Source organism: Eulemur rufifrons, chromosome 30 (assembly GCF_041146395.1).
Source record: "Eulemur rufifrons isolate Redbay chromosome 30, OSU_ERuf_1, whole genome shotgun sequence".
NCBI lineage: Eukaryota > Metazoa > Chordata > Mammalia > Primates > Lemuridae > Eulemur > Eulemur rufifrons.
The window spans coordinates 103,345,930-103,358,284 of record NC_091012.1 but is presented as its reverse complement, the minus strand read 5'-3'; the positions used below and the strand labels follow the sequence as shown (position 1 = coordinate 103,358,284).

Genomic DNA, 12,355 nt, shown 5'->3' with positions numbered 1-12,355 from the left:
TTGATCTTTTAAGAAGCAAAAGACTTGAGTTCCTGTCCTTTCTAAAATAATTTTTTAATTTTTAATTATAATGGGTACATAACAGTTGTATATATTTATAGGATACATGTGATGTTTTGATACAGGCATACAATGTGTAATAATCAAATCAGGGTAATTGGGGTATCCATCACCTCAAGCATTTATTATTTCTTTGTGTTAGGAACATTCCAATTCTACCATTTTAGTTATTTTAAAGTATGCTATAACTTATTGTTGACTACAGTCACTTTGTTGTGCTATCAAATATTATTCATTCTATCTAACTATCTAACTATATTTTTGTACCCATTAACCATCCCCATTTTATCCCCCTCTCCCCACTAACCTTCCCGGCCTCTGGTACCCATCATTCTACTCTCTGTCTCCATGAGATCAATTATTTTAGAATTTAGCTCCCACATATGAGTAAGAACATGTGAGATTTGTCTTTCTGTGCTTGGCTTATTTCACTTAACATAATATTCTCCAGTTCCATCCATATTGTTGCAGCTTTCTCTCTTTGCCTTGTCTGCCAGGAAGCTCTATTCCTTGGCTAGTTTTAATGGGCTCCTTAGATGCCTTCTGGAAGTTCTGTAGGATATTGAATAAACAAAAGTCTATTGGGTAGAAGTTATGGATCTGACCTTAGGAACCTGTGTGACCTTGGGCAAGTTACTTAATCTCTCTGGAATTCAGTTTCCTTATCTTGACAGGTGGGGGTCATAAGACTGTTGTGGTGACTATCTGAGGCAGGTCATGTCATGTGCTTCACACAGTATCTGGCACATAGGAGATACTGAGTTATATCACTTGCTGTGCCTGTTGGCAGGAGTGTCCTCACTGGTCTTCCTATTCCCACCCTTGCCCTCTGCGGTCTATTCTCCACAAAGCAGCCTGTGAGTCATCTTTTTATTTTTTCCTTCTTATTTAAGAAAGTTTTATACATACATCAAATTTTCTTTAAATAATAATAAACAAGTGTTTATGTGCCAGGCATTGTTCTAAACCCTTTACAATCATCAACTTATTTGTTACACAACCCTAACGAGGTAGGCACCTGTCATCATCCCACTTTTATAGTGAGGAAACTTAGCACAGAGAAGTTAAGAGTTGTACCCTAGGTCACACAGCTGGTAGGTGAGGGTTTGAACTCAGGTGGTCTCCATCATATTCGTTTGTTTGTTTGTGTCTGTTTTCTTCCCTGCTGTATTTCCAATCTAGAGCACTACCTGGCATACAAGAGGTGCTTAAGCAAATCCCCGTGGAGGTCATATTCTAGTGAGGCAAGATAGGCAATAAACAAATGAGTCAAACATACGTGTGTTTTTAACGTTTATAATGCTCGACTTATGCACACTGATCTTTTAAAAATCTGATCCCTCCTATGGCTTCCCCTTATGTCCATAATGAAATATGAGCTCCATCCCTGGCTGAGGCGGCCTTATAGCACCTGCCCACCCTCCACACCTCCTACACTCCCAACACACTGACACTGTTTCTGCCCATCCAGAGAAAGCAACCTGTTGGCCACGACTTAATACATACACCCCTTTCACCCCGGGGTGTGTGCGTGTGTGTCGCATATCGGTGTTTATTTATTCTTCAGCTTGCCTGTCTGCATACCGACCTACCATCCTCATCCTTCAAACGTTACGATGTGAACTCCCAGCCTTAGCCACTGGATGGAGCCAGTGGCTTTTCCGCACCTCCTAGTCTTTGTGTTCCTAGAGAGACTGCCACGCAGCTGTCCATTACACCTGCAACCAACCCCGTTGCTGCCCTCCAAGTTCAAGACACGAAATCGCCGCCTGCTAGAATCTTTAATTAGGCACTTCCCCTCTCCGCCCTGCCATAAGAAAATTGGTGTCTGAAGTCTTAGGAAAGCCGGTCTCCGCGTAACAAAGTAAACAGAAGCCCTCTGCAGCCGCCCTCCAGGGAAAGATACGCGGTGGGCGCGGCCATCCCGTCTCAGGGCTGTGACGTCACCGGCGCAGCTCCTTCACTCTGCGCCTGCGTCGCGGCCCGGTCACCTTCGCGGCCCCATGTTGACTATTGGCGGACGCGGTCTCAAAGGCAAGACTGAGCGTGCGCAGAACCGGCCGCTGCAGTCCTTTAGGCTGCGGTGCCAGAGAGTCGGTCCCGAAGCTGAAGTCTTGTCGGGACCGGTTCTTGTAACGGTCTTGTCATCAGCGAGCAGAAAATCTGATGTCGAGAGAGTGAGGTTGAGGGGGCGAGTGCCAGGGGTCGCGGGCTGAGTGATGGGGAGTTATAGGGGCTGAGTGATGGGGGACCGAGAGGTCAGTGAATGAGGGTCTGGGGGCTCAATGGTGGCCAAAGTTATGGGGCTAGTCAGGATTGAATGGGGCTTATTAAACTTTGACTTTTACGCATTTTCCAGCACAGTGACCTGCGCTAATGGTTCATGCACATCCCTCTCGGGCCCTTCTTTAGAGTGCCCCGCTCCTCCCTCTGCCCTCTTCTCTTGCCCGAGCCCCGAGATAGGGGCCTGTTGTGAATGCTCCAGCTGAAGTGAACCTGCACCTGAAGGCCTCTTTCCGGCTCTTGGGCAAGACGGCCCCAGGGAGGTGAGCAGCAAGAGGCACCTGCGAGGACTCACCTGACCACGGGCCTCGCCCAGAGTTTGGGGCCCGGGAAGGGTGGGCGGGGCCTGACACTGGGGGGGGGGTCTAAGGGGGTTGGGGGTAAAATGTCATTGAGATTATAGTTTTAGAATTAAATTTATTGGCGTTTAATAAATAACATTTTAGTTATAGATTAATTGGGAAATAGAGGAAAGGAAAAAGGAACTAATTTTACTCCCCCCATTTAAATGCCCATTCTTAGACATTTTTAGTGTGTATAGAGGTATGCCTTTTAAACATTTAACATACAGTTTTGAAATGGGTTCCTGCGGTTTTATAACCTACTTTGTTTTCATTTAGAAGTTTAATGTAATTCAGCTTACATTTTTTCTATACTGTTTTTAAACTTTAAATTGAGATATGTGTGCCACAAAGTACATAGTAAGTGTGCAGTTCTATATAACATTTTAAAAAGCTGTTTAGTATTTCACCCCTTATATTTCCTTATTATTCATCCCTTATTATGGGTCATATAAGATCATTTAAATTTGGCATTATTAAAGTCAATGCTGAGGTGAATTTACAGAGAAATTATGATACATTATAATAGGTTATTTTATTAACAAAAATATCTAGAAATATAATTTCTGGGTCAGTACACAATGTAATATATATAAAACCTTTTGTGTTCAGTATCCACATGAAGAAGAGAGTCAAGAACACACAGGTTGTTGTTAAAACCACATGGTTGCTCAAACTCTTCTACAGAGTGGCCCCATGGCCAGCTGATGTGAGGGGATTTCGGTAGATAATTTTGGGCATTGAAAGCTTGAGGGGGTCTCCTCATATGCTCTCATATACTCTTCTCCACTTGTTCCAGCTCGGCCTTCATAAATCTCTGCTTTTTCTCAAGAAGAGCAGGAAATGGCCAAACCCCAGGTACGTATGTTGTCTGTTCATTCATCTATTTTACTGTGGATGTGATATGTAGGAATCTTTGCCATAAAATAGGAAATTATAGACAGCAGATCGAGGCCAAGTTAGAATGTGGACACATGGAGGACTTAGGGTATAGCAGATATATTAATACTGAGCCATCAGTTTCTCCTTGAGCCTTCTGACAGTCAAAGGGAAACATAACCAGTACCTTGGCTCACCTCACTTATCAGGACAGAGCACACCCAGCCCTCAGGGGAAGTCAGGCTTTCCCAGAGTTGCTTTTCAAGGCATTTCTTTACATGCAATTCGAAGAACAATACAGAGAAACCCTGTGTACCCTTTCCCTCGTTTCCCCCAGTAACATCCTGCAGAACCGTAGTGCAGTATCAAAATCAAGTACAGAATAGCTCCACCATCACAAGTTGTTATCCTCAAGTTGTCCTTTGATAGTGACATCTACCATCCTTCCTCCCTCATACCCATTCCTAAACTCCTGGCAACTACTGATCTTTTCTATATGTCAGGAATTTTGTCATTTCAATCAAGAATGTGATAGAAATAGAATCATATAGTATGTGACCTTTTGGGATTGTATTTTTTTTTCACTCAATACAATTACCTGGAGATTCATCCAAGATTTTTCATGTGTTAATAGTTCTTTCTTTTTTATTGCTGAGTCGGTGATATAAATGTACCACAGCTTATTTATCCATTTCACCTGTTGAAAGACATTTGTGTTATTTCCAATTTTTGGCAGTTAGGAGTAGATTTTGTGTGAACACATGTTTCCATTTCTCTGGAGTAAATATTGGATTGCTGGGTCATATGGTAAGTGTATGTTTAACTTTTTAAAAATCTGCCAAATTGTTGTCCAAAGCATTGAGCCATTTTTCATTTCACCCAGCAATTTATGAGTTCCAATTGCTCCACATTTTTGTTAGGACTTGGTATGCTCAGCAGTACTTTTTACATTAGTCATTCTAATAGGTATGCAGTGGTATATCTCATTATGGTTTTAATTTGCATTTCTCGATGGCTAAAGATGTTGAATATCTTTATATATGCTTATTTACTTTTTGTATATCTTCTTTGATGAAGTGGCTGTTAAAAAGTTTCTGCTCATTTTAAAATTGGATTTTCTCACTATTGAGTTTTGAGAGTTCTTTGCACATTCTTATACTAGTCCTTCATCAGATACATGGTTTGTAAGTATTTTCTCTGAGTATGTGGCTTGTCCTTCCATTTGCTTAATAGGTGTTTGTAGAGCAACTCTCTTCTAGCTATTTGAAAATATACGATAATTTGTTGCTAATTATGGTCACCCTACAGCGCTATAGAACACTAGAACTTATTCGTCCTACCTAGGTGTACTTATGCATCCATTTACCAACCTTTGGCTATCCTCCCCTACTTCCTACTCTCCCCGCCTCTGGTAACCACTATTCTACTCTCTACTTCTATGAGATCAACTTTTTTAGCTTCCACATATGAATGAGAACATACAGTATCTATCTTTCTGTGCCTAGCTTATTTCACTTAGCATAGTGTCCTCCAGGTTCATCCATTGTTGCAAATGGCATAATTTCCCCCTTTTTAAAGGCCAAATAGTATTCCACTGTGAATCTGTACCACATATTCTTTATCTATTCATATGTTGGTGGAAACTTAGGTTGATTCCAAAACTTGGCTGTTGTGAAAAATGTTGCAGTAAACATGAGAGTGCAGCAGTCTCTTCAACATACTAATTTCAAATCCTTTGGATATATACCCAGAAGTGGGAATGCTGGATCACGTGGTAATTCTGTTTTTACTTTTCTTGAGGAATCTCCTGTTTTCCGTAATGGTTGTATATTAATTTACATTCCCTCAACAGTGTGTGAGGGTTCCCTTTTTTCCACATCCTTGCCAATGCTTGTTTTTTAAATCTTTTTATTTTATTTTTTTTTTTTGAGACAGAGTCTTGCTCTGTTGCCCGGGCTAGAGTGAGTGCCATGGCGTCAGCCTAGCTCACAGCAACCTCAAACTCCTGGGCTCAAGCGATCCTTCTGCCTCAGCCTCCCAAGTAGCTGGGACTACAGGCATGTGCCACCATGCCCGGCTCATTTTTTCTATATATATTTTTAGTTGTCCATATAATTTCTTTCTATTTTTAGTAGAGACGGGGTCTCGCTCTTGCTCAGGCTGGTCTCGAACTCCTGACCTCCAGCGATCCACCCGCCTCGGCCTCCCAGAGTGCTAGGATTACAGGCGTGAGCCACCACACCCGGCCTTGTTTTTTAAATCTTTATAGTAATAGCCATTCTTACAGGTGTGCAGTTATATCTCACCGTGGTTTTAATTTGTATTTCCTTAATGATTAGTGATGTTGAACATTTTTTAATATATCTGTTGGCCATTTGTATGTCTTCTTTCGAGAAATGTCTATTTGCCCATTTTTAAATTGAGATTTTATTTTATTTTTTTGAGACAGAGTCTCACTCTCTTGCCTGGGCTACAGTGCCGTGGCGTCAGCCTAGCTCACAGCAACCTCAAACTCCTGGGCTCAAGCGATCCTCCTGCCTCAGCCTCCCAGGTAGCTGGGACTACAGGCACGCAACACCGTGCCCAGCTAATTTTTTCTATTTTTAGTTGTTTCGGCTAATTTCTTTCTACTTATAGTAGACATGGGTCTCGCTCTTGCTCAGGCTGGTCTTGAACTCCTGAGCTCAAGCAATCCTCCCCTCTTGGCCTCCCAGAGTGCTAGGATTACAGGCGTGAGTCACCGAGCCCGGCCTTTTAATTGGGTTATTTTCTTGCTATTGAGTTGTTTAAGTTCCTTGTATATTCTGGATATTAACCCCAAATCAGATGTATGGCTTGCAAATATTTTTGCCCTTTCTATAGGTTGCCTCTTCACTCTGTTAATTGTTTCCTTTGCTATGTAGAAGTTTTAGAAAAAATTATTTGTGAAAGTATATAAGGTACAAATATAATTTTGTTACATGGATATATTATGTAGTGGTGAAGTGAGAACTTTTAGGTTATCCATCACTTGAATAACATAAGTTGTACCCATTAAGTAATTTCTTATCATCCACCCCCTTCTCACCCTGCCACCCTTCCAAGTCTCCACTCTCAGTCCACATTTTCCACATTCTATGTCCATGTGTACACATTATCCAGTTCCCACTTATAAGTGAGAACATGCAGTATTTGTCTTTCTGTGTCTGAGTTGTTTCACTTAAGATAATGGTCTCCAGTTCCAACCATGTTGCTGCAAAAGACATAATTTTATTTTTTATGGCTGAATAGTATTCCATTGTGTATATATTAACACATTTGCTTTATACAGTCATCCGTTGATAGACACTTAGGTTGATTCCATATTTTTGCTGTTGTGAATAGTGCTGTGATGAACATATGAGGGCAGGTATTTTTGATATAATTATTTATTTTCCTTTGTGTAGTTACCTAATAGTAGGATTGCTGAATCAAATGGCAGTTTTATTTTTAGTTCTTTGAGAAATATCTATAATGTTTTCCATAGAGATTTTACTAATTTACGTTTTCACCAAGAGTGTGTAGGTGTTTTCTTTTCTCTGCGTCCTCGCCAACATGTTACTTTTTGTCTTTTTAATCATATCCATTCTTCCAGCAATCCCATTACTGGGCATCTACTCAAAGGAAAAAAAGACATTCTATAAAACAGATGTCTGCACTAGAATGTTTATAGCAGCACAATTCACAATTGCAAAGATGTGGAAACAACCCAAGTGCCCATCAATGCATGAGTGGATTAATAAAATGTGGTATATGTATACCATGGAATACTACTCAGCCACAAAAAACAATGGTGATCTAGCACCTCTTGTATTATCCTGGATAAAGCTAGAGCCCATTCTACTAAGTGAAGTATCCCAAGGATGGAAAAACAAGCACCACATGTACTCACCATCAAATTGGTATTAATGGATCAACACTTATGTGCACATATAGTGGTAACATTCATCAGGTGTCAGACAGGTGGGAGGGAGGTGGAGGGGGTGGGTATATTCATACCTAATGGGTGTGGTGTGCACCATCTGGGGAATGGACATACTTGTAGCTCTGACTTGGGTGGAGCAAAGGTAATATATGTAACCTAAATATTTGTACCCCTGTAATATTCTGAAATTAAAAAAGAAAATCGTGGCCGGGCACGATGGTTCACCCTTGTAATCCTAGCACTTGGGAGGCCGAGGCGGGTGGATCATTTGAGCTCAGGAGTTTGAGACCAGCCTGAGCAAGAGCGAGACCCCGTCTCTACTAAAATAATAGAAATAAATTATCTGGACAACTAAAAATATATAGAAAAATTAGCCGGGCATGGTGGCACATGCCTGTAGTCCCAGCTACTCGGGAGGCTAAGGCAGTAGGATTGCTTGAGCCCAGGAGTTTGAGGTTGCTGTGAGCTAGGCTGATGCCACAGCACTCTAGCCCAGGCAAGAGAGTGAGACTCTGTCTCAAAAAAAAAAAAAAAAATCATATGCATTCTGACTAGTGTAAGATGATATGTTATTGTGGTTCTAATTTGCATTTCATTTGACAGGGGAGTAATATACAGAATTTACAAGGAACTCAACAGGAAAATCCTAAAGAATCCCATTAAAAACTAAGCAAAGGACATGAATAGGCATTTTTCAAGAGATTACATACCAGTGGTCAATACGCAGAAGCTTTTAGTTTGATGTAATCACATCTGTCTATTTTTGTTTTTGTTGCCTGAACTTTTGGGGTCAAATCTAAAAAAAATCATTGCCCAGACCCGTGTCGTATAGTTTTTCTCCTATGTTTTCTTTTAGTAGTTTTAGTTTCTCTAGTTGTTCTTTTGATCTGTGTATCCATCCCTTCACCAATACCACACTGTCTTCATTACTGCAACTTTAAAGTAAGTTTTAAAATCAGATAGTATTATTTCTTCTTCTTTTTCAAAATTGTTTGGCTGTTCTTGGTCCTTTGCCTTTGCTTTTCTATATAAATTTTAGAATAATCTTTTTGTATCTCTAAAAATTATCTTGGTAGGATTTTGATTGGAATTGATTTAAATGTGTAGATCAATTTGGGAGAATTGACAACTTTAATATGTTGAGTTTTCTAATCCATGAACACAATGTCTCTCCATTTATTTAGATCTTCTTTGAGTTATTTAATCAACATTTTATCGTTTTCAGCATACAGATCTTATACTTATGTATTGGTCTGCTCAGGATGCCATAACAAAGTATGACAGACTGGGTGGCTTAAACAACAGAAATTTATTTTGTCACGGTTCTGGAGGCTAAACATCTAAGATCAAGGTGCCATCAGGGTTGTTTTCTGGTAAGGCCTCTCTTCCTGGCTTGCTGACAGCTGCCTTTTGTAGTACTGTATAAATGACACATACATTTTTATGAATTCAATAAGCAGATGGGCTTTTTTTTTTTTTTTTTTGAGACAGGGTCTCCCTCTGTTGCCTGGGCTGGAGTGCAGTGTTGTCATCATAGCTCACTGCAACCTCAAATTCCTGGGCTCAAATGTTCCTCCCACCTCAGCCTCCCAAGTAGCTGGGACAACAGGTGTGGGCCACCATGCCCAGCTAATTTTTGTATTTTTTTGTAGAGATGGGGTCTCGCTCTGTTGTTCAGTCTGGTCTCAGACTCCTGGCCTCAAGCAATCCTCCCATGTTGGCCTCCCAAAGTGCTAGGATTACAGGCATGACCCACCATGCCCAGCCTGTTCTATTGTTTTTTAGTAAAGTGTTTTGTATGAGTCAGTTGCATACAGTTGGTTGATGGTGTTGTTTAGTTCTATATTCTTGCTTATTTTCTTTCTACTGGTTCTATCAGTTATTGAGAAAGGAGTATTAAAGTGTAAAATTATTGTTGCAAAGTTGCCTATTTCTCATGTCACGTATCAATTTTTGCTTCATGTATTATATTTTGAAGCTCTGTTAGGTATATACACTTTTAGGAGTGTTTATCTTTTGGTTAATTTATTCTTTTATCCTTATATCACGTCAGTCATTATCCCAGATGATTTTATTTTGTTCTGAGGTCTACTTTGGTTGTTATTAATATGGTCACTCCAGTTTTCCTTTGATTAGTATTTCAATGGTATGCTTTTTTCCATTCTTAACTTTTATCGTACCTATATTATTATATTTAATGTATGTTCTTTTAGACAGCATATAGCTGAGTATATTAGTCTGCTTGGGCTGTCATAAGAAAGTACCACCGACTGGGTGGCTTGAACAACAAAAATTTATTTTCTTTTAGTTCTAGAGTCTGGGAAGTCCCAGACCGAGGTGCCAGCTGATTTGATTTCTGGTAAGGGCACTCTTTCTGGCTGGCAGATGCCCATTTTCTTGCTGTGTCCTCACATGGCCTTTTCCTCTACTCACGCATGGAGAAAGAGAGAGAGCTCTGATATCTATTCCTGTCCTTATATGTACACCAGTTCTATTGGGTTAGGGTCCTACCACTATGACCTAATTTAACCCTGGTACCTCCATAAATGCCCTGTCTCCAAATACAGGGACATTTGGGGGTGGGGCTTCAACATATGAATTTGAGTAGGGGAGGGACACAATTCAGTCCATAACAGTTGGATAATATTATTTTAATCCATTTTGAAAATTTCTTTCTTTCAATTGCTATGTTCAGTCCATTTACATTTAATGTAATTATTGATAGTCTTGGATTTAGGTCTACCATTTTATTTTTTGGTTTCTGTTTTTCTTCCTTTTTTTGTTCTTCTTTTTCTGCCACCCTTTTGGGTTATTTGTACATTTTTTGCTATTACATTTTCATTTATCTGTTGCATTTTGACTACATTTACATAGATTTTTGGTGGTTTCCCTACAGATTATCATATGTATTTAACTTTACATAATATGCTTAGAATCAATATTTTACCTCTTTAAGTGAAGTATATGAACCTTACCATCTTAAAAGTCACTTTACCCTCTCTTCCCTTTATGTTTTTATTGTCTTATGTATTACTTCTACATACATTGAAAATCCCACTAGATAATGTTATAATTTTTCTTCCAGCTGTCAAACATATTTTAAAGAACTCAAAAGGAGTAGGATAATCTATTATATTATATTATATTTACCTAGATTTTTACCACTTCAGATGTTTTTCCTTCATTGTTGACAATCCAAGTTTTCCTTCTGGTTATCGATTGCCTGTCATGAAGAATTACCATTAGCAGTTGTTTCACAGCAAATCTGCTGGCAACACATTCTTAGTTTTCCTTCATTGAGAATGTTTTTCTTTCACCGTAATTCCTAAAGGAAATTTTCACTGCATATAGATTTCTCAGTGGACTGTTGTTTTCTTTTGGAACTTTAACCATGTTGTTCCACTTCCTTCTGTACTCCATGGTTTCTGATGAGAAATCTACAGTCATTTGAATAGTTGTTCCCCGGTAAGTAATTTGTTGTTTTTCCCTTGTCCTTAGTTTTCAGCAGTTTGATGATGATGTGTGTGAGTCTGGATTTTTTTGGGTTTATCTTGTTTGGGTCTTACTGAACCTCCTGAACCTACAGCTTTTGTCTTTTGCTGTATTTGGGAAGTGTTCAGGAGTTAGTTCCTCACATATTTTTCTGTACTGTGCCCTTTCTTCTCTCCTTCTGGAACTCTGATAACATGAATTTTGGACCTTTTGGTATTGTACCACAGGTCCCAGAATCTCTGTTCATGTTTTTCGTTGTTTTTTTTTTTCAGATTGGATAACTCCTATTGATTTACCTTAAAGTTACTCTTTTCTGTTATCTTTCTTGTGTTATTCAGTCCATCCAGTGGGAGTTTATTTCAGTTATTATTTCTTTCAATTTTAAAATTTCCATTTGGTTCTTCTTTATATTATATCTTGTTTCTTTGGTGAGACTTTCTATTTTTCTGTTGGTTCCCAGAGTGTTTGCTCTTACTTCTTGGGATATTTTTATAATAGCTGCCTTAAAGACTTTCTCAAACATTTCCAAGATCTGTGTCCTCTCAGTGTTGGTGTCTGTTGATTCTCATGTGAGTTGAGATTTTACTTGTTCTTTGTGTACCATGTAATTTTTGATCATGTCCTGAACATTTCGAATATGATGTTATGAGGCTCTGGGTTATGTTTAAATCCTATGGAGAATGGTGATGTTTTTGTTTGCGATAGGCAATCAACCCAGTTGTGTTCAGGCTGCAAGTTCTAATCAGCCTTCTGTGGCTTATGGTTTCAGTGTCAGTTCAGTTTTCAAACCTATGCAGTGCTATTTATACCTATCCTGTCTGTGTGGCACCCTGTGGCCATTGTGGGATTCAGGTAGTGGTTTGTTCCTTAGTTCAGTTCTCAAAATGTTTGCTTTTCTTTTTAGGATTAGATCCACACATGCACTTCTTAAGGGTGAGCCGAAGAGTGGATAAATGATTTTATGGAGTTGCTTTCCTGAATTACTCCTCTCGATGATTTCCTGTGTACTTTCTGGTTCCCTGTGGCCCTCCTTTTCCGTTCTCCTGACAGAAAACTGAGACTTTACTTAGCCTGCCGTGCTGCACACTTCCCCCAACTGTGCCCAGGAGTGCTGTTTACCACTCCTCAATCCAGTTCTAGAGGGCTGCTTCTTGAGCTCTCTCCATCTGTGTCTCCGTGCTCTCTTCTTGGATTGATGCTGCCTTGATCCTGGACCAGGGGATACCAGAGAAAAGGCGGCAAACTCACAGTCTGTTTGGTGATATTTCAAATTCTGGCCTTTTCCCCTAGTCTACCTTCTTCCTTTTTTACTTTTCAGAATCATCAAACACGTCCAAGTTTTATATCTGTATTCAGT

The 12,355-nt window shown here is 39.7% G+C and overlaps 1 protein-coding gene across 1 annotated transcript in view; it reads left to right on the top strand.

Annotated features, from left to right (window-relative positions):
* Positions 1 to 2,223: 2,223 nt before the first annotated feature.
* Positions 2,224 to 12,355, top strand: part of LOC138378151 (zinc finger protein 182) — a 45,499-nt gene continuing 35,367 nt past the window's right edge. The window contains exons 1-2 of the mRNA XM_069463459.1: positions 2,224 to 2,606; positions 3,484 to 3,542. Coding sequence (XP_069319560.1) covers positions 3,528 to 3,542 — 15 coding nt within the window. The 5' untranslated portion in view covers positions 2,224 to 2,606; positions 3,484 to 3,527. The remainder of the gene's footprint in view (positions 2,607 to 3,483; positions 3,543 to 12,355) is intronic.